Source organism: Gadus macrocephalus, chromosome 4 (assembly GCF_031168955.1).
Source record: "Gadus macrocephalus chromosome 4, ASM3116895v1".
Classification (NCBI taxonomy): domain Eukaryota; kingdom Metazoa; phylum Chordata; class Actinopteri; order Gadiformes; family Gadidae; genus Gadus; species Gadus macrocephalus.
The window spans coordinates 30,406,569-30,429,500 of NC_082385.1; the positions used below are offsets into that span (position 1 = coordinate 30,406,569).

General features: G+C 46.1%; 2 protein-coding genes and 1 long non-coding RNA gene across 6 annotated transcripts in view; 1 reads left to right on the forward strand and 2 right to left on the reverse strand.

Moving 5' to 3' along the window:
• Positions 1-5,379, reverse strand: part of LOC132455203 (zinc finger protein 431-like) — a 36,125-nt gene extending 30,746 nt beyond the window's left edge. The window contains exons 1-3 of the mRNA XM_060049011.1: positions 5,171-5,379; positions 4,038-4,173; positions 1,289-3,411 (exon numbers count right to left, since the gene is read on the reverse strand). Of these exons, the coding sequence (XP_059904994.1) occupies positions 1,289-1,621 (333 nt within the window). The 5' untranslated portion in view covers positions 1,622-3,411; positions 4,038-4,173; positions 5,171-5,379. The remainder of the gene's footprint in view (positions 1-1,288; positions 3,412-4,037; positions 4,174-5,170) is intronic.
• Positions 1-22,932, reverse strand: part of LOC132455180 (zinc finger protein 431-like) — a 66,247-nt gene that overhangs the window by 40,508 nt on the left and 2,807 nt on the right. Inside the window, exons 5-6 of the mRNA XM_060048970.1 lie at positions 22,150-22,262; positions 21,806-21,869 (exon numbers count right to left, since the gene is read on the reverse strand). Of these exons, the coding sequence (XP_059904953.1) occupies positions 21,806-21,869; positions 22,150-22,262 (177 nt within the window). The remainder of the gene's footprint in view (positions 1-21,805; positions 21,870-22,149; positions 22,263-22,932) is intronic.
• On the forward strand, positions 11,532-14,491 carry LOC132455304 (uncharacterized). Of its 4 annotated transcripts, XR_009525158.1 has the most exons (6): positions 11,532-11,655; positions 12,427-12,484; positions 12,756-12,806; positions 12,885-12,928; positions 13,187-13,417; positions 13,632-14,491. It is a non-coding gene; the product is annotated as an uncharacterized LOC132455304 (long non-coding RNA). The 4 variants fall into 4 exon arrangements; XR_009525159.1 differs by lacking the exon at positions 13,632-14,491 and having other exon boundaries at positions 11,532-11,748; positions 13,187-13,607; XR_009525156.1 differs by lacking the exon at positions 13,632-14,491 and having other exon boundaries at positions 13,187-13,607.

The following is a 22,932-nucleotide window of genomic DNA, read 5'->3' on the forward strand; positions in this document are numbered from 1 at the left end:
AAGATGTCAGGGCTCTCACCTCCTCTCTGTACGCCGTCTCGTCGCCGTCGGTGATCAGGCCGGTGACGGTCGTGTCGTCAGCAAACTTGACGATGGTGTTGGAGCTGTGTGTGGCCACGCAGTCATGTGTGAACAGGGAGTAGAGGAGAGGGCTGAGCACGCAGCCCTGGGATGCGCCGGTGTTGAGTGGTCGGGTTGGACGACGTGGCCTTTCCTATCCGCACTGCCTGGGGTCTGCCCGTCAGGAAGCTCTGGATCCAGTCACAAAGGGCGGTGTTGAGCCCGAGGTCTGTTGCTGACCAACCATCGTAAGGAAATTCTTCTGGTACTTTCTCGTAGATCGTACCATCTTTCCCCTTCTAAGTTAAATGCGACTGCATCACCTTCTCTCCCATGATGGTCAGCAGCTTGCAGACATCAGTATCCCTCCAGTTAAAACTACTCATGTTTAAATCGCTGCGTTGTCACTGATTTTGTTGTCACAACGGTTATGATTTACTAACCGGTTACACGTGTACCCATGCACACCCTTAGTGGGCATAAGACGGGCATATTTGGCAGCGTTTACTGAATCATAAAGGGGTGTGCTTTCTATGGAAGTGTCATGGAGTTGTAACAGAGGAAGCCTCTCATTTGGATGGTGAATAAGGCCCTGTTTACACGAGGACGCTTGCGGGTAAAAATGACAAAATATTTTATCGGAAGTGCCTATTGTTTAGACGGTGACGGCATTTTCGGGGCTTAAAAACGCAAAAATCTGAAACCACCCTCCAGAGTGGAAAACTTGAATACCGCTGTAGCGTTACGTCTACACTGCCAAGACGCAAAACTCTGCTCGGATCTGCTCATGTCGCGTACGCGTTTAAGTCACATACATGCGCCAGGGAAATAAACAAACATGTTGGATTATTACCATGTGACGGACCGTCAAGCTGCTCTGGCAGCTCTAATAAACTTACAGGAGTCTTTCCACGAAATGAACAGGATATGGACAGATAGTATTATTGAACAGAGAAGGAACTGTAATTATGTTTCGGTTTTCGCGAGAAAGAAGATTCTACACATGCGCTCAGACAAGGTGGTGTTGTGTGATAGTGTGTCACAGCACCACCTAGCTGCCTGGGATGCATACCCAATTGAATTCCACAGACATTTGCGTCACCGTATGCACGCAGTCTTCCTCCCGAAACCGCTTGTTTAAACCAGAATAAAAAGTGAAGACGCAACTTTTTCGTCTTCTGTACAGACCATCATCATGTAAACGTTGCTTAAGAAGATGATTTCCAACCTGCACACTCAGCTCCTCGTGGCGGACCAGACGCTCGCCGCGCCCCAGGCTCTTGGCCGTCCTGTGGTCCACAGACAGCGAGTTCAGGTCCTCCACTTCTGACGTGGTGAAGAGGGTTTCATGGCCGTCCTCCGCCAGTGGGCCCTCCCCTTTACCGTAGACGCTCAGGATCTTCAGCTCCCCGCTGTTACTGGACATGTGGGAGAAGCCAGGGCCGTCCACACCCAGACTCTCCGAGGTGGCGCCGCGCTGCGTGCTACGGTCTCCAAAGGCATCACTGTCTTCTGCAGAGGGAGAAAAAAAAGAGTCATTGTTTTGATACACTGTTTGCATAAAAGGAGGAATTGTTTATTTGTACACATGAAATAAACTTTAAATATACCATTGACACAGAGGGTTTAAAAAGTGTACCGCAGACAAAGATTCAGAGTTTTGGAGAGGGACGTCTCCTCCAGCACCCTCCCCCCTAGACTCAAAGCTCAAGCGTGGGCCAGGTGGAGGACACTGAACAAACACCAGCGCAAAATGATCCGAGCACAACATGACATGTGAGAAAAGTGCAATTATTCTATTTTGACAATAACAAGTGACAACGCGTCATTCCCTGTAAGCTGATCAGCTAACATTTAGAAATTTTCAATGCATTGATATTTGAGAAGAATGATAAACCAGCTTATGGGGAATCTGTCTTGAAACCCTTCTGGGCCCTTGACTGATCAAGCCATCTTTGAAATACAACACCCAAATTTGACTCGTGTTTTAGCAGGGCACTGGTCATGATGCTTTTCCAAAGAGGACCAGGCTTTTCAACGCAGTTAGAATCGAGTACATTCTCAGTTGATCCAGGTCGTTTGCTTGCATGTATGCAATGTGTATTACTAACCTACAGCGGGCAAGCCTCCACCAATATCCTCTTCAACCTTGATTGAAATGGCGTCTGGGGTCTGCTGCTTTCCACATAAACAAGGAAACACACACAAGACATATTCTTCCATTTGCACGGAATAGTCGTCATTCCCCACTAAGGACATAATACGCATTTATACACTGCCAAGCCGGTTCGGTCTCGACTTTGAACGCCCTGCAATTTCGCTGTCTTGCCTTTGTAAAACCAAGGGGGTAAAATCCCCCGTCGGCACGGCGCCAGCTTTCTTGGTTCACTGGAGAAGGCGGGGCTACGCACAGAGATTACACCTCTCTTAACCATAAATGTCATACTCTGAATGTTTTTTTTCCTTTTGATTCAAGACACTCGCATGAAAGAATGAGTTCACATCTGAGTCTAGGCTAAAACGCAATCAACTATTTACGAGCGCAAAAACTACAACATATTCTTTCTTTGGCTGACCATGCATCGTTAGGAAAGTTATTCTGGTACTTTCTGGTAGATCGTACCATCTTTCCCCGCCTTCGTTAAATGCGACAGCATCACCTTCTCTCCCATGATGGTCAGCATCTTGCGGATTTCAGTATCTCTCCCGTTAGAAGAACTCATGTTGATATCGCTGCGTTGTCTCTGTTGTAGAGACAATGCAGCAACACCTCTACCCAAGTCCTGCCCCTGGAACCGCAAAGCTGTCTAATCGCGTTTATATCAAAACGTAACCGCCAATATATCTGTAGGGTCCGAGAGGGTAAATTGGGGTGCGAAATCAACCCGGTAGATTACCTCGGTCAGTGAAAACACGCGGACAATGCAAGGAAAAAGTTGGGCATAAGACAGGTATATTTGGCAGCGTATACTGAAGCATAAAGGTATGTGCTTTCTAAGGGTGTGTGCTGGAGTTATAACAGAGGAAGCCTCTCATTTGGATGCTGAATAAGAAGATGATTTCCAACCTGCACACTCAGCTCCTCTTGGCAGACCAGCCGCTCCCCGCGCACCAGGCTCTTGGCCGCGCTGTGGTCCGCAGACAGCGAGTTCAGGGCCTCCACTTCTGACACGGTGAAGAGGGTGTCATGGGCGTCCACCGCCAGTGGACCCTCCCCTTTACCGTAGACGCTCAGGATCTTCTGCTCCCCGCTGTGACTGGACATGTGGGAGGAGCCAGGGCCGTCCACATCCAGATTCTTAGAGGTGGCGCCGCGCTGCGTGCTACGGTCTCCAAAGGCATCGCAGTCTTCTGCAGAGGGAGAAAAAAAAAGACCAAGTAATTGTTTTGACACTGTTTGCATAAAAGAAGGAAGTGTGTATTTGCACAAATTAAATAAACAATTTAAATGTATGTGTATGTACCATTGACACAGAGGGTTTAAAATGTGTACTGCTGACAAAGATTCACAGTTTTGGAGAGGGACGTCTCCTCCAGCACCCTCCTCCCTAGACTCAAAGCTCAAGTGGTTGGCCAGGTTAAGGACACTCAACGAACACCAGCGCAAAATGATCCGAGCACGAAACGACATGCGAGACAAGCGCACTTATTCTATTTTGAAAATAGCAAGTGACAACGTGTCCTTCCCTGTAAGCTGATCAGCTAACATTTATACATTTTGAATTCATTGATGTTTGAGAATAATAAACCAGCTCATGTGGCATCCGTCTTGAAACCCTTCTGGGCTCTGGACATATTCAATCTTTGAAATACAACTCCCAAGTTTGACTCGTGTTTTAGCAGGGCGCTGGTCATGATGCTTTTCCAAAGAGGACCACGCTTTTTAGCGCAGTTAGAGTCTACTATCAGCCTAGAATCTATGCTGCCTAGAATCTACTACATCAAAAGTAAATTTACTCAAGGTGGAAAGTACATACCTTCATTTGTAAAGTGGGGCGGAAAAGTCTTTAAGGATAGCTGTGTGCCTACAACAGTATGTGTTTCCAGGTGGTCTGTATGGCAGGCAACATCGCATGAGAGAAGCAGCTGAATGTAAGCACTTGATGTGCTGGCCTGTGTAGAAACAACAAGGTCCAATTAGTACTCAATGTATTACTTTGTATGTATTCCAGATGCAAGTTGCAAGAGGACATGCGATAAGCATGTTTATGGCATGATACTTTTTTTTTTCCATAATTTATTTGTTTGCATAACAACCTAAAAGTTCATCTCATCATCGCAATGGTCTTCAGAAACCTGCTAATAACCCATTGATTAGAATCAGTTGTGAAGGGGAAAATATGAGTGGGCCCTCGAATGGCAGTCCAACCCGCAACTCACTACCGGTGAACTCGTACCAGATCGATGAATAACATTATGCTGCGTTTCTGGGACACTTTTTAGACAATAAGTTACGAGCTGTAACGGAGGTCATCGATCTGGTAGAGGGTTGTGAAAACACGGGTTACGGGTGGCCTGGATCGCTCCATATGTATGATTATCTCAATAACAATAAAACGCTAGAACTACTGCGGTCACGTAGCTGGTAAAATACAGTTGTATTCATTTGTAGTATGGTGAGCAGACATTCTTAAAGATTCGGGACATTCCCTTGGTAGTAGAGATCAGTGCCCGTACCCCCTTTGCTGAAATTTGCCCATTCTCGTGTGATCCCCCTGGTTTGCAGAGGTGCACGCTCAGTCAGAACGGTTATCCAAATAACAAAGAATTGTCCAACACTCAGTGTTTGTGTGTGTGCATTCACACACATACCTGATGCCATCTACTTTAACATCAAACATTAACTTGTCCGTTAGCTGTAGAGCTAATGCTACAACAACATTATAAGGATAACAAGGTAATACACAGCAAAGCAACACAATGATATAGCGGTAGTGGATTTACTCGTCCGAGGTTTGAATCTGAGCCGAGGAGAGTTGGTACTAATCCGGACTCCATTTTCAGACGTTCAGCAAGTCCAGCTTTGTATTGGACCAAGTTGAGGAAGCAGTCGTCGGTGAAATGTTCGGCGCAGACTGGCACATTTCCAGAGAAAATGAAATTAACCCACCGGTACTTCAGCGGCTCGGATGAAGGAACTGAAAATATACTTTTGTGTTAATTTGCACATCCGAACACTGAGCAACGGCCATGCTTGCAAGTTGCAAGCTATGATGTCTCTCCGTGAAAGAACAATGTGGGTTGAGCTCACACGGTCGTAGCTCATTTTCTCATGGTCGGTCGGGCCAAATTCTCTGGGCTGGCAAAGCAGAGAAAGGGGAGGTAACCTTTACCCGTATTTTTATTAATATTTTTTATTGAAAATGTTAAAAAAATACAAACAAAAGAATCAGCAATAAAATGCAAGAAATAAAATAAAAAACAAATGGAATCCTCATGATCCTAAGTAACAAATACAGGCTTAGATAATACAGTTCATATAATACCGTTTTTTATAATTATTATTATGATGTTCAGCTCGTGGGTTAAAACAAATTAAAGCTTTAGGACAAAACAATAACAAAATTAGTTTTTCTAGTTTTGATATAGTGGTACATTTGAACCCTTTTGAATTGGTTCTTATTGGCGGTTTGTTGAAACAAGAGACAAGAGACAATTTATCAGTCATGACAAAGTAAGTATTATTATTGCATGTGGTACCACTAGGGGGCAAGGACTCCACCTCGGTGCAGTTCAACTTCTGAGCTGCACCGACGCACGTCCGCACGCACAAACTAGCGCGCGTGCACAAACACGCGCGCACACACACACACACACACACACACACACACACAGACAAACACACACACACACACACACACACACACACACACACACACACAAACAGCAGGCAAGTAACAGAGGAAAAGAAGAAATAAGCAGAAAAACCCAACACAAACCCAACCGCTGTTAATGAACACGCAACATAGTTCATCAAGGTAGGCTTGTTATCCTCTACCCCCAGTGTGATGCATACTATGAGGCCAGATATGTCCATGGTGACTAGGGAGGCGTCCGGCTCATGTGAGCCGCCATTCATTCACGCATCAAATCTGCAGATACCAGCAGGCCAGGTGTCTGAGAAACCCAGACGCTCAAGGCCACAAAATCAAGCCTAGCCTCGCCTCCCGGGCCCGGCTTACAAGCCCCGCCCGCCTCCTTCGCAGGCTGCGGCAAGCGGCCAGCAAGGGCCCCGGGCAACAGGCTCAACAGGCCCCACAAGCGCCAGCGAAGGATATGATGGCGCGAGGGAGAAGCGTGTGACGGTGAGGAAACAACGGCTCTTTTAAGAGCCACCCACCTCTTTACTAAAGACGGCTGTTTCCTCCACAGACCCCAGTTAACGCCAGATCGGCTCGGACATAACTGTTTCACACGCGTCTCCCGACAGGCCGTCGATAAACCCCGTATTATTGATCGAGACAGCCCTTCATTGCTTTTTAAAGGGCAACCTCGCCCTGCTTACCAGCCCCGCCCACCTCCATCGCAGGCTGCGGCGAGCAGCCAGCAAGGGCCTCGGGCAGCGAGCTCTTGGGGCGATGTCCCGCCCCACAAGCACCGACTATTACGGGGCGAGGGAGAGGCATGTAACAGCGGGAAACACCTCTTTACTAAAGACGGCTGTTTACTAAAGACGGCAGTTATCGTCGGAGCCTATCGGCTCGGCCATAACTGTCTCACACGCATCTCCCACCATGTAGGCAGGCCGTCAATAAACCTCGTATTATTGATCGAGCCAGCCCTACATTACTTTCCCCTCACCACATCGTGCCTGGCATGACATGTGGCGAGACGGTCGCTAGAACCGCTAGAACCGCTAGAACTAGCTCTCTGTCTACGAATGACACGCAGCTCGTTCACAGTGTCAGCAGCAGTCTGCTGCCCAGTCACAGTGTTATTCCTCCTCGCGTCCCAACGCTCAGGAGAGAGGAGGCTACACTCTGGTCACAAGCTGAGCAGGCAGGGCATGCCTCTGATAATGACACACACACCCAGCCCTTTCGGGCAGAGCTCCCCATGGGCTGCGAGGAGGACTCCTCCGCTCGCAGCGGCGGCAGGGGCTCAAGCGTTGCTTGTTTCCATGGCAGCCGCATCAAAACAAGAGGCTGCACAGCTGCCTTCGGAGCACTACTCAGAATGGCTGAGTGCGTGCCCCCTGGCCAAATGGTTGGACAGGCTGATCAGCAAGGGTCACACCCTGGAGTTCACCTCCGTCCCGCCATGATTCAACTGGATTGTGGAAACAACGCTGTCATCCAAGGATCAACAGCTGTCACTTTTGTCTGAGCTCCAGCAGCTTCTAGCGAAAAAAGGTATTTCCACAGTCCCGAAGGGAGAGGAAATGCAGGGATTCTATTCCCGTTATTTCCTGGTACCTAAGAAAACAGGAGGGCTGAGACCGATTCTCGATCTAGCCCTATTCAACAAATGCACCGCGGAGAGGCCGTTTCATAGGTTAACAATCAGACAAGTGTTACAGTGTGTGAAACCAGGCGACTGGTTCACCTCAATAGATTTGAAGGACGCCTACTTCCACGTCACAGTGATCCCCAAACACAAGAAATCCCTGCGTTTCTCGTTCCAAGGGTCACACTACCAGCACAACCGTCTCCCGTTCGGCTATTCTCTAGCCCCACAAGCGTTTTCCAAGTGCATGGAGACGGCTCTCCGGCCGCTGCAACAGGAATGAGAGTACTGTTCTACATGGACGATCTGCTTGTGATGGCTCGCTCCAAGGAGGAAGCAGCTATTCAAACAAAAAAGCTGGCAATCCACCTGTAGAATTTAGGCTTCGCCATGAATTGGAAGAAGAGCTCCCCCCTCCCCTCACAGAGTGTGATGTATTTTGGGGGTAGAGCTGGATTCAGCTGTAATGAGAGCACGGCTCTCACAGCAGAGGATGGAGACGCTGTGGTCTCTTCTCCGCCGCTGTTCCCCGGGCAGCGTCGTGACAGCCCTCTCTGTCATGAGGCTGCTTGGCATGATGTCAGCCGCTCGCACGGTGGTGCCGCTGGGGCTGCTTCACATGAGGCGGCTGCAGAGATGGTTTTCTCGCCTGCGCATCGACCCGGCGCAAAGTGACCATTCCCCTATCAGTGGGCCCCGATTTGAACCACTGGGGAAATCCCCGAACACTCGCGAGAGGGGTGCCGTTGGGCAGAGCAACGTCACACATCTGGAGCTCGTCACTGTGTTGAAAGTGGTCCAACACTTTGCCCCAATGTTGACGAATCAACACGTAATGATTCGCACGGACAACAAGGCGACAGCAGCATACATAAATCGCCAAGGGGGCGTGTGCTCGGCACAGCTGCTGAGCATAGCGAGACAGCTGTTATGCTGGGCGCACACAGGCACTTGCTCTCCATCAGAGCAGCGTACATCCCCGGTGTCCAGAACATAATGTCGAGGGGGGGTCCCAAACCTGGAGACTGGACTCTGCACCACGATCTGATCAATCAGATATTGAGCGAGTTTGGGAAGGCGGAGGTCGACCTATTCGCCACGCGGGAGAACACACACAGTGCGAGCTGTGGTTCTCTCTCAGCGCGAAGGATAATCCCCCACTCAGGGTGGATGCGTTCGCTCACAGACCGTGGCCGAACACACTCCTGTACGCTATCCCACCCGTCCCCCTGATTCCCAAAGTCTTGGACCGAGTCCAAGAGGAGCGGCTGTATATGATTCTCATAGCACCGCAACGCACGAGTGCACCGTGGTTTGCCTGCCTCCAGCGTCTGCTCTCGGGGCCGCCGAAGGAACTCCCTTGGCGGCGGGACGCTCTCTCACAGGCAGGGGGAGCAATCATAGATTACCCAGAGATCGGCCAGCGCTTGTGGGCCTGGCCGCTGAATGCGAGTGCCTAGAGGGTCTCGGCCTCTCCCAGGAGGTCGTACGGACCATCCAGATGCCAGAGTTTGTGTCAGCCAAGACAGCTTTGCTGCTGGCCCTGACGTCAGCTAAGAGAGTGAGCGACCTGTCTGCACTCTCTGTAGCCCCTTCTTGTCTTAGAATACAAGGGGATGGCAGTTCGGCCATATTACGCCCGAACCCGGCTTTTACACCTAAGAGTATTACTAGCTCCTTCAGATCGAGAGTCATAACACTCAATGGTTTCTCTCTCCCTCCTCATCAATCTGAGGAGGAGGCCACAGCCCATCTCTTGTGCCCCGTACACGCGCTTACCTGTTACGTGAAGCGCACGGAGGCTCTGCGCAAATCTCAACAGTTATTTGTGCATTACAGAGAACATTCCCAGGGCCTCCCCCTGACGAAACAACGGCTGTCACATTGGCTTTGTGATGCTATCACACAGGCTCATGTGTCAGCGGGGGCAGAGCCGCCTGAGACTATCAGAGCTCACTCGAACCAGAGGAATATCGTCCTCTGTCGCTCTGCAAAGAGGGATGCCTATGGAGGATATCTGCACAGCAGCCTCCTGGGCTTCCCCAATACTCTTTTATTAGGTTTTACCTAATAAGAGACCTGTCGCGCCTCTCTATGACACACTCACTTCTAGGTGCCTTGTCAGAGTGAGTGTGATTGTGTGACTATTCCCCTCGCATATTAAACAATGTGAGGTGGAGTCAAATATTCATGCTGAGAGCTCGTGTCTTATCAGACACATTAGAGCTGCTCGTCGATGACGTGCCGTTAGACGCACGACGTATGTTATGCTACGTCTGACGCACGGTACTAGCGCGTATGTAGCTGTGTTTCTGGTACTGATCGGCAGGGCCGTTGCTACGATTCCTGGGCCCCTAGACAAGATTTACTGATGGGCCCCCCTGCGCTGAATTGTTGACGGGGGGGGGGGGGGGGGGTGACGGGGGGGGGGGGGGAGCAATTGTTGACGAGGGAGAAATTGTTGACGGGGGGGGGGGGGGGGGGGCGCTATGGTAGTACTATGGGCTGGTAGTAAATTTTTTTTTTTTGTGGACCCCCCCTGGGCTGTGGGCCCCTAGAATCGTCATCACCATTCACCCCTTATCGACGGCCCTGCTGATCGGACCAATGAGGCATAGACTATATCGTGCTTCGCCCTTTAACCCAATAGCGATAGCCTTAAAAGGCGAAGCCTATACGACACAGAACGATGGTTACGTATTGTAACTCTAGATTCTATGAGTATAGGCGCAGGATTTTAAGTGTCGGCCTCATTGTCCTTTAAATAGCTGAAGAAAAGCTGTTTATTGGGAGCCGAACGTCCGCCGGCGCCCGCGTATATATGCGAACTGCGGATGTGAATGAGGCCCGTGTACGTGATTGAGGCCCACCCTGTTGGTGGGCGGGGATTACACATTTTTCAGTGCTACTGCTCACGCCTAGGGATAACAATAGCGACAGCCTTAAAAGGCTGCGCCTATAGTCATAGAATCTAGAGTTACAATGCGTAACTATCGTTTAATACGGTTTTAAACTCAAGGGACCGTCAGCTGGCATTGCTAACATTATTGTATTTTTTTAATACTACAGTTGAGTGCTTGTTTAATCTCTGGTTAGAACCAAACTAGATAAACTATACTACATTTAATTGCATTTACAATAATTTGAATCTGAAATCTTTCTATTATTTTGCTGATGAATGCCTTTGGTAAACATCATGCATTTCTTTGCAGTATTTTGTGCATACCTTATTGTATGAGTGATTTATTGCTTGTTACTTGGTTTGTAATACGTTTCGTGAGTTTCATTTTCTATCTAAAATCAAAGAGTCTCAAAGACAAAGCTTTGTAGCTTCTCTGAGTTTATGAACATTGGTAGTCGAACTTACTGTGCGATCCAAAGGGGTAGGGGGCGCCAGCAAAAATCTTGCCTAGGGCGCCAAATTGGTCAGGGCCGGCCCTGAGACTAAACCAGTTTGCAGGATGAAACAAGGCTCCATCATAACCAACACACACACACACACACACACACACACACACACACAGAATTAGTTTTATGAATTATTATTAATAGGTATTATACATTTACACTTATTACACCAGATAGGCCTTCAGTACAATACAGGCTACAAAATCTGAGTTGCTTAAAGAGCCCTACTAAAACTCTACAAAGAACAGATTATTTGTATGTAAAAAAATAAATGAACGCACAGAGAATCGTACCATTCAACGAAACATAAAAAGGTCAATGCTTAACTAAAATGGTTACCAATGACAAGTAATGGAGTGACGTAGGTGAGGGCAGATTCCAGACTCAGATTTCCACAAAAAGTAGCCTAGGCTATTTCATAATATATGTCAACATTATTAGCGTTTGTATTTATCATAGTTTAATTATATTAAAGTTCACTTTACATTCCCATTAGGTTTTGTTGGTAATTATAGCACAAAATGCATCCACCATTAAGTTAAGACTGCATCTGCTGGGGTATACTAGAAATCAGACTACTTCCGGTTTCCAAGCAGTTTAAACCGAGTCAGCTGAGAAGGGTCCAGCTGCAGGCTTGGGCGTTCCCGTCATGACACAAAAACGCCCATCGGGCGTTCCCGTCATGACACAAAAACGCCCATCAGGCGTTCCTGTAGCGTTTCATCGATCAATCAAGAAGAGGTGAGTGAGTTTCGCAAGGCTTGCTTTTTTGGCGGTTTTACCTCGTAGTAACTTTCCAGAAAAACGAAAGAGTTATGATGAGAGATTATGTCAGTAAGTATGATATTGTTTATTTGAGAACATTGGCTGTGAAGTATTCTCATTTAAATCACTGATTTAGCTGTGGTATCGTTGTATCCGAATTCGAATCCGATATAAATACTCGTGACAAGCATGGTTCGGTAGCAGCGAATGCTATGCTATCTCGTCCATAAACGTTGCATATACTATTCAGAAATCAGCAACGTTTAAGACGGTTTGTAGGTAGAGGGTAAAGTTTGCAGCGAAGGCTTTGCCGATTATTTTACTGTGAGGTTAACATTACCAAAGTACATTGTTAAGTTGGATGTTAAGGTGTCAGCTGGCAGCCTGGCATGGTAAGAGGCATGACATCGCGGCCACTCTGCTTCGTTGTGGTGACACACACATCTGATTAAACTGTGCATCATACTAGTACGTCTAACTAACTAGTATGTTTACATGCATGGCATATCAGAGAATTCTGTCTGTTCGGTCGCTGCGCAACGAATGAATAAAGATCGTTAGCACTCTGAAAAACAGATGACAGATGTGCCCGAAGTTACTACTTTATTACCTCGCTGATGACCAACGTTTAGGAAAACATGTACTTTTAATTCACCCTTGGGTGAAATCGAAGCGTAGTGTGTACCGAATGCGTGTTGATGATGATGCATATGAATTGCAACTTACACGTCTTCCAAACCTTTTCAGTACCCTGGCACATGCTTTGTCCAATGGACCATGGAAGGGACTTTACTTGGCTGACGAGGTAAAACGTGTGGCTGGCGCACGATTCATTGCATCTAGTAGAGTAGCATTCACTGGTAGACAGGCAGGCCTCTAGATTGTTTATTATGATTTAATTAAGTGTTCCTATGTGACGCTGATGGGCCCTGGTTGCTGCTAAATGCTTGTTGAAAGTGCATTGTGCACTTTTTGTATGTAGCTACAAAATGAGGGTGGATATCACTTTATAGTTTATAGGCATTATGTACTAATAAGAATCATTGACAAATCACATTCCCCTTATACCACCACAGGACGCACCTCACCAGTATCAGAGCAACAGCTGTGGGGTGTTTATGCTGATGGTGAGATGCATTATTTTCAGAAATGATGACCGATGACTAGTTTGCAAAACAACTAACTAATTTGTATGTTAATTTCAGTACGCAATGTATTCTACCCTCAAAAGCAATATGATTTCAGTGAGGTGAGTTCTTTCAAATCTCAATCAGATGTGTAGCATGAAATATAAGGCTTTTAATAATTTAGTCATCCTTACTGGAGGCTACAATTAACATGCATCATAGGTCATACACATTACTTTGTCTTCAGGTACTGCACTTACGGGAGGAGATGGCTACATCTTCACAATAATTTACACTGCCCTAGTACACTGCTAAACAGTACTGTAACATGGATTTGTATCAGGCTATGAAGTCATTTAAAGCATAACTTTACTTTTCAGGGGGACATGCTCTCTATCAGGAGGTGGTGGTTGGACAGCTGTTGGAGACCTTTATGCTTGAAAGGTTTATATACTGTGTCCATGTTGCTATTTACTTATTTTTGGTGCTCACGAAGATCGTAGCCAATACACTTGTCTCTCTGTCTCTAGCCCTGCAGAACTAGCTGGCTCCTTCTCACCCTCTCCATCTCCCCATCTCAGTCACACCTTCCAATCACTAAGCAGTGAAAGGTATTACATACTATGTCCATACTTTTCTATTTACGTATATTCTCTCTTGCTCTTTCTCAGACTTTTGATCGATCAGTGATTCCCTTTTTGTTTAATGGTGTGGGTAGTGTTGGTCTGGGCTTGTGTGATTGAATTGAAGGTTGATTATAATCCCTGTTTCTCTCCCTCTCTCTCGCTCTCCTTCACTCTTTTTCGGATCTCTCGCTCTCTCTAGCCCTGCAGGGCTAGCTGGCACACCAAGCTCACCCTCTCCATCTCCCCATCTCAGCCACACGCTCCAATCTGGCACAACAGAGGACAGGCCATTCTTACCACCTGAAGTCCTTCAGCAAATTCTTCAAGAGACGCTGAGACTGGACATGGCGATGCTTGGCGTGTTCAACAGGGTTTCAAACACATTCCGAGAACTAATCAAGCCTCTCCATCCTTCCATATATATAAATGAGTTTGGCAGGGGACCTTAAGCTTAATAAAGACAATCTCATATGCATAACGGTTAGAAAGATTTACAACAATGCAGGCTGTGGCAGTGGCCTTGCGCTACGCCTCAAAGGCTTCTTAAAAAAGAAGAATTGGCCAAGAGCACCCCTGGTACTGAGGCACGTTGCATATGGCAGGTTTGTCATAAAAGATGTCTGCCTAGGATAATGTTCTTTTATTACTCCTTTTTCGTTTTATTTGGGACGTCTTTTTTTGCAATCCCTTTCATTTGTAAATGTGCATACTACTGTAGTAAATGTATCTGCCCAGAAATGCTGGTATTTTATTACTCCTTTCTTTTGTTTTTGTGACAAATGCTATACGATGTATAACATACATTTGTGCCTACGATGTATGTTGTAAGGTTAATTGTTACAGAGCAATTACTGTTTTTTGTCTTTATTGAAAACATTCAGTTGGAAAAGTAAGTGAACACTTGGAGTCAAATGGCCTACTGTTTGAGCCTTCATAGTGTCTGGTAACTGGATTTGAACTGCATAATGTCCCAAGTGTTATTTTAATCTATTCATTATTTAATTTGGGCATATTCTTAAACAATATCAAACATCTCACTTATACCTAATACCCTACCTATACTAACCCAGAAGATAATGAACATGAGATCATGGAGCCTCCCTGTAATGATCGTGTTGCATCAAGTTTGATGCAAAGTTTGGGTCGAGATCCGACACATAAATGTAAGTTAACATTCTGTAGGCCTAGCTGGCTAACGTACCCGTATTACGAGATCGAAGAAGGGGGCGCTAACGTCATTTCTATGCTGCCCATACTACTAGATCGACGAAGAAGAACGGGGCGTTCCAGCCTGCGTAAACGAGAACGCCCACCACACGAGAACGCCGGGGGGGCGTTTTAGTCTGCGTGAACGGGAACGCCCACGACACGGGAACGCCCATTTGTGTCTGCAGTCGGATGATATTGAGTCAGCTGGGAATCAGCGGATCCTGTACGAGTCGTTACACAGCAATCACGTTCAACCTCGTGCGCAGCTGCGTGTTAAACTCCAAATCCTCAGTTTTAAGGAGTACGGTTTTAAAGCGCAGCAATGCTAACTGACAGAGCAATTGTCCTAATATGCTGTGTATGCAGTGTTGTGTGTACAGCCAACCCGGTCTCACGAAAATACGTGACACTGTCACGTTATTTAATCTATTGAAACGTGATCAGGGACACGTATTTTCAAATTTTTCGTGTCAAAAAGCACAAATTTCAAAGCCATGTATTTCAATTGGAAGTATTTGTCGTGTCACTAAGCACGACTTCCAAACTAAGGTTCTGTCCGGGAGCGTTCTCCCTAATGTCCCTTAAGGAGTACAGAACATTTATTGTTAAAAATTGTCTGTGATAACTAACAATATGACAGCTCCACCTGTTTCTACTTAAACTTGTCTGTGAACAATATGACAGCTTTAGGCCACCCGTTTCTACTTTCACCTTTGATTCTGAGAAATTGTGACGATTCACGGATATATTAAATGCAGGTGCGCTGCTCTGTAGGCAAATCGCGAAGGAAAAAAGGGTAGCTGCTTCATCTGTTCTTTTTAGAATTGTATGTCTTGATGTTTTGATCTAGCCATAGATCTATTGTCTTGTTTTTGGCTATGTGAATGGAAGTCCGCGTCGATGCCACGCAAGTCCAGTGTCGCGAGCGGACGTGACATCTAGAAATCATACCGTATTTAATGGGTTATCGTTAATATTGACGTGTAGGTGTTGATTATAACTCGTGAATAATATTGTTTATACCACAGGCTGGGGGAATACTCGTATTCTGATTGGCTGCAGGGTGTGTATTATCTCCTGATATAGGCCTACAGACCCCTGCTAAGTAGTTCCAGTCAGTGTTTAGATTCTCTGCCCGAGCCCGAGCCCGACCCGACCCGACCCGCGGGCCGGGTCAGGCCGATATTTCCCACCACTATCCTCGGGCCGGGCCTTTGATCGAGCGTTTTTATTTTTATTTTATCATTGGTTTATTGGCCTAATCTGAGGAGAAATCTATGCCATAAACAGAAATATTATAGGTCTTTATTACACGGGTCTTCTCAATGAAGCACCCAAGTGGGTGCTACATATTGGTGGTGGTTAGTGAGGTCCCTACTTCACTTTAGGCGTCTTTGAGTGTTATTAATTATTATTAATCTTCATGTTTAACCTCTGTTTTCCTTTTATTCCTAGTCTGTTTTACATAGTTTTGAATGATGACTATATGCTCTGTAAGGTGACCTTGGGTGTCTTGAAAGGCGCCTCTAAATTAAATGTATTATTATTATTATTATTATTATTAATGCCGTGGAACGCTCCGTTCACTTGCATGGGTCCGGTGACTTGTCAACCCCTCTGCTGATCAACACTACGAATGCTGGTAACGAATAAATTGTATAAAAGAAACCGCATGTGAAGTTATTTTTTCGTTTTGGCAGTAGCCGTGTAATAAGCGGGCTAATGTATAGAACGTCGCCGGTCAATATCGAAAATAAGACCCGTCAGGGCGAAGCGAGACACCTTCGCTGTGCGTCGGTGTACTATTCGCCCTGGTGGGGTTTATTTTCAGAATTATCGGCCCACTCGCATGTTTCAACCATAGATATATATAGAACATTTGTGCTTTTTGACACGAAAAAATCGAAAACACGTGTCCCTGATCACGTTTCAATAGATTAAATAACGTGACAGTGTCACGTATTTTCGTGAGACCGGGTTGGGGCACGCCACCCCCGTCTGCGGCACTCCTCCACTAAGTTGGCATACTTGGCACGCTTCCTCTCATTGGCCTCTTCCATGCGCTCCTCCCAGGGAACTGTCAGCTCCAGTAGGACCACCTGTTTGGTTGAATCTGAGAACAGAACTATGCCTGGTCTCAGGGTGGTTTCCACGATGTGCTCTGGGAATCTGAGCTGCTTCCCCAGGTCGGCCTTCATCTGCCAGTCCGGGGCGGTTCCAAGGAGTCCCGCTGCCCCCCTTAGCTTGGGCTTAGGCCTCTCCCCTGCTCGAATGAAAGCAATCGCCTGCCTTGCTGGTCGGAGAGGCTTGTTCTGGGTGATGCTGGTGAAGATGGTTTCTGCTATCGCCTTCAGCCTTCATCATCCCAGCCAAAGAGTATTGGTATTATTAGTAATGGCTACTTGCCAAATCGAAAAAATAACTTCACACTGTGTCTTTTTCCAATGTATTTGTTATCATTCGTAGCGTTGATCAGCAGAGAAATAATTTGCCAAAGTCGTTGACGTCGCTTAGCAACTGAATACGAATGTAGTCTACAGCATTGAGAAGAGCCGTAATGGATAATGTATAGAATGCCGGTCATTCATTATCGGTAAAATAAGCCCCGACAGGGCGAACAGGACACCGACGCGCAGCGAGGGTAATTGCTTCCCACTGAAGGGGCTTAAATTAGACCGGCGACGTTCTATATATTATCCCGCTTATTACACGGCTACTTGCCAAAACGAAAATATGACTTCACATGGTGTGGCTTGTTACAATTTATTTGTTGCAATCATTCGTAGTGTTGATCAGCAGAGAAATAGTCCGCCAGAGACGTTGACGTCGCTTAGCAACCGAAGAAGCTGGGGTTGAAAAGTTACCGGACCTTTTGAGGAGTGCTACCAAAGACGTCATTATAGTCAAAATGTCCTTTGTTTTCCTTGACAGCGGTCAATTTATATCTAGCATTCACCGCGAAGTTGTGAAGAGCCCATGCAAGTGAACGGAGCGTTCCACGGCATTGAGAAGACCTGTGTAATAATCCATAATAATTAAACTCATTTTTTTTTTTTATTTTTTTAAAGTGGTGGGTACAAAATGATTCATGACGAAATCTGGTGGGGACGCGTCCCCGGCTGAATCGACGCCTATGCATGCGAGAAAAGCGCAATAATTATATTTTGACACTAAAAAGCAACAACGTGTCCTTCCCTCTGAACTGATCAGCTAACATTCATGCATTATGAATTCATTGATGTTTGAGAATGATAAAACAGCTCATGTGGCATCTGTCTTGTAACGAGTTTTAAAATGCAAGAAAATAATCCTAAACCGTTTTTTTTTTAATTATGATGATGATGATGTTCAGCATGTATGTTAAAATAAATCAAAGCTTTTGGACCAAACAATAACACAATATTTGAACAGATTAACCGAAACCATTGAACAAGAAAAGAAAAACAGAAATTCACTGTTCCAGCTCATAACAATTCATTATTTTTTTCTGAAGATTTTTTTAGTTTTGATATTGTGGTACATTTTAAGCATTTTGCATTGGTTCAAAGTTTCCCTCTGGCTTAGGAACTTTCCACACACACACACACACACACACACACACACACACACACACACACACACACACACACACACACACACACACACACACACACACACACACACACACACACACACAGAAACAGAGACCCGACACAAACCCAACCCCTGTACATGACCACAGGACAAAAGGAACGATTAATCATGGTAGGTTTGTTATCAAAGTGTATTAAAGAAACACTCGACACTACACTGTGTCTTGTGTTTCAACTCATTGTAATAATTTGGAGCTGATTGGACAATTCAGCCAATGAATCAAATAGGCTACCTCCCTCAGCAGCATTCGTGCATTGCGCAACATGACTACATGCAGTGAGAAGTGATAGATAGTTAGCAGAGAGTCGTAAAAGCACTTTCTACCCGATTCAGTGGAGGAATTGGACTCCTCATGAAATGTTATACTTAAAAGGAACAAGTAAATTACATATTAATTAAGTCTTTCGGCATGTAGTATTTAAAAAAGAAAATGATACAACGGTCCCAAACTGCATTTGAAATAGACCTTGAGACTCGGGTAAAACACTATAGGACATTGATCATGATATGCCTCAATATCAGAATAACAACCATGGGTCAAATAGCAATGGCTAGTGGAATGAAAGTGAAAGCAGTGTAAGCTTGTCCAGGCCCTGCAAGTCAGGATGTAGGCTATGAATCAGAATACATTTTTAGCTAGTGGGCATCCCAGAAACCAATACTATACTTTCTTGGGGAGGACCCCCGTCCATTACTGCAACCCAACCACGAATTGGATCACCAGCCGCCGCTGCAAACAGGGAGTGAAGGGGGACCAATGCTAGGAATCTTCTGACTTTGTCCCGTTAGAATAATGCTGCATTCTAGAGGAAGGACCGGCTTAAACTGAGCATCACTGAGATCTAGACATTTAACCAGGGACCTTTTAAAATGGATCATCTTCCACCATTATCGCCTATTATGAGACAATCCATCCTAGGTAGTTAGCATAAGCGCACAGAATGGAAAGGTAAGTGGATTGAACACAATCATGTATAATGTGGGGTTAAATCGCAGTCTATTTCACAAGTGAACTTTGCAGGCTTTTTGTAATAGGCTAACAAAGATAAGGGTAATGAGTGTCATGGCAATATCAAGCAGACTTTAATATAAAAATTATATGAACCCTGAATAATTAGTCAATTTCAATGAATTTCTATCCATTCTCCATAGACCTAGAGATACCTCCCGCCCTCTCTAATTGAAAGGTGTCCCCACAGTTGCATTTGCAACTGTGGGCACCAAGTTTGATACTGAGGGCAATCCAGAATTCTTTGTTGTGTAGATTCCTTTAACTGTCTTGCAGCCATTTCCACTCCACCCATATTGTGAATTGCAATTTAACTTCGTCTCTCCTCTGGCCAATCCTAAACTCCACGAAGGCCCCTCCCCCTGACCTTTGTTTCCTTTGTATTTACCCACGAGGTGAACGTTTCCTATAAGAATCATGTACACCCATCGCCTCATTGACTGTATGCTTGGCAACTTTGCTGACTGTATCTTCCCCTGATCAAGCTCTACATTGAATCAAATATTTTGCTGTCAGAAGTGTCCTAGAAATAAGTTATTCAACACAGACTTCAATTAATAAAAAAAACAGAAAGCGAATCAAGAGAAGAAAGCGTTTAATCGTGATCAAAAGAAAAACTAAAAGCAGTAATTTAAACCAATACCAGACAGAGGTCTCAATCAAAGCGTCCCGTTACCTTGCGTCAAAGTGTGCTTTGAGCAAGTGCAAACGCAAACTGCTTGGGTCGCTGTAGCTGCCGTTGCACTCCAGACACACGCAGGGCTTATCGCCGGTGTGAGTCAACATGTGGTCCTTCAGGAAGCAACCTTGAGTGAAGCGCATCGGGCATTGGTCACACCTGTAGGGATATTCCTCGGAGTGACTCCTCATGTGGATAATCATCGTGCCTCTCTGACTGAAGAACTTCATGCAATGGTCACACTTGTAGGGCTTCTTAACGGGCTTCTTAACGGAGTGAGTCCTCAGGTGGATCTTCAGGTCGCATTTCCGTTGGAAGAGCTCCGTGCATTGGTCACACCTGTAGGGTGTGACCAATACCCTAGAGTGAGTCATCATGTGGCGCTTCAGGGGTTCTTTCCGACTGAAGCACTTCGTGCATTGGTCACACTTGTAGGGCTTCTCCCCGGAGTGAGTCCTCATGTGGCGCTTCAGGGGGTTTTTCTGCTGGAAGCACTTCATGCATTGGTCACACTTGTAGGGCTTCACCCCGGAGTGAATCTTCATGTGGATCTTCAGGTCGCCTTTCCGCTTGAAGCACTTCATGCATTGGTCACACTTGTAGGGCATCTCAAGGGAGTGAGTACTCATGTGGTGCTGCAGCAAGGCATTCAGAGTGAAGCACTTCGTGCATTGGTCACACTTGTAGGGCTTCTCACCGGAGTGAGTATTCATGTGGCTCATCAGGGGGCCTTTCTGAATGAAGCACTTCATGCATTGGTCACACTTGTAGGGCTTCTCACCGGAGTGAGTCCTCAGGTGGATCTTCAGGTCGCATTTCCGTAGGTAGCGCTTCGGGCATTGGTCACACCTGTAGGGCTTCTCCGCAGAGTGACGCGACATGTGGCACTTCAGGAGACTGGCATGACTGAAGCACTTCGGGCATTGGTCACACCTGTAGGTCTTCTCGCCGGTGTGCGTCGACATGTGGAAATTCAGGGTGGAGCTATGACTGAAGCACTTCATGCATTGGTCACACTTGTAGGGCTTCTCGCCGGAGTGAGTTCTCATGTGGATCTTCAGGTAGCTTTTCTGACTGAAGCTCTTCGTGCATTGGTCACACTTGTAGGACTTCACCCCGGAGTGAGTCCTCATGTGGATATTCAGGGTGGAGCTATGACTGAAACGCTTTGGGCATTGGTCACACTTGTAGGGCTTCTCCTCAGAGTGAGGCATCATGTGGACGATCATATTGGCATTGTTGGGAATAACCTTTCCACACAAGACACCGGGCCGGTCCTTGCGGCCGCCCCGATGCCCAGTCAGCTCCTCAAGGCGGACGAGCCGCACGCTGCAGTTCAGGCTCTTGGCCACGCTGTGGCCTGTGGACAGCGAGCTCAAGGCCTCCAGTTCTGACGCGACAAAGAGGGTGTCATGGCCGTCCACCGCCAGTGGGCCCTCCCCTTGTCCGTAAACACTCAGGATGCGCAGCTCCCCGCTGTGACTTGACATGTGGGAGGAGCCAGGGGCGTCCACACTCAGACTCTCCGAGGTGGCGCCACGCTGCGTGCTGCAGTCTCTGATGTCATTGCCGTCTTCTTCAGAGAGGAAAACCGAGAAAGAGAGAAAGTAATGTTTTTAATTAATCATTTCACAAAGGTATACAGTATGTACTTTGTACACACTTGTGTATTGGAAGAATTATATTTTGACATTCTTTCTAACTTCTATTTGTTGATCATGCATTTTCCTTGACGCCCTTTGGATGGTCAAGGGTTAAAGGCTCGTGCTGCGAAGGCGGATTCGAGTACATTCTCAGTTGATCAAGGTTGTTTTCTTGCATAGATGCAATGTGTATTACTAACCTACGGCGGGCAAGCCTCCACCAATATCCTCTTCAACCTTGATTGAAATGGTGTCTGGGGTCTGCTGCTTTCCACATAAAGAAGGAAACACACCCAAGACATATTCTCTCATTTTCACAGAATAGATGTCAATCCCCACTACCGACAGATTAGTCGTTTTTACACTGTCAAGCTGGTTCGGTCGCGGCTTGGCACGCCCTGCAATTTCAATGTCTCACCTGTGTATTATTATTTTTTATTCAAGACCCTCGCATGCAAGAATGAGTTCACATCTGAATGTAGGCTAAAACACAATTAACTATTTACAACTACAAAAATCCCAACATATTCTTTATTTTGCTCACCAGCAGTTCCTCGCTACGACTGGACATGTGGGAGGAGCCAGGGGCGTCCACACCCAGAATCTTTGAGGTGGCGTTGCGCTGAGTGCTACGGTCTCCAAAGGCATCGCAGTCTTCTGCAGAGGGAGACAAAAAGGAAAACGTAATTGTTTTGATACATTATTTGCATAAAGGGAGGCATTGTGTATTTGTACACATGAAAGAAACTCTTTAAATGTATGCAACATTGACACAGAGGGTTTAAAATGTGTACTGCCGACAAAGATTCACAGTTTTGGAGAGGGACGTCTCCTCCTCCCTAGACTCAAAGCTCAAGTGGTTGGCCAGGTTAAGGACACTCAACGAACACCAGCGCAAAGTGATCTGATCACAACATGATATGCGAGGCAAGCACAATAATTCTATTTTGACACTAAAAAGCAACAACGTGTCCTTCCCTCTAAGCTGATCAGCTAACATTGCATGCATTATGAATTCATTGATGTTTGAGAATGATAAACCAGCTCATGCTGCACCCGTCTTGAAACCCTTCTGGGCTCTTGACTGATTCCATCTTTGAAATGCAACTCCCAAGTTTGACTCGTGTTTTAGCAGGGGGCTTGTCATGATGCTTTTCAAAGGAGGACAAGACTTTATAGCGCAGGCAGAATCGAGTACATTCTCAGTTGATCCAGGTCGTTTGCTTGCATAGATAAATAATAATAATAATAATAATACATTTTATTTAGAGGCCCCTTTCAAGACACCCAAGGTCACCTTACAGAGCATATAGTCATCATAAATCGT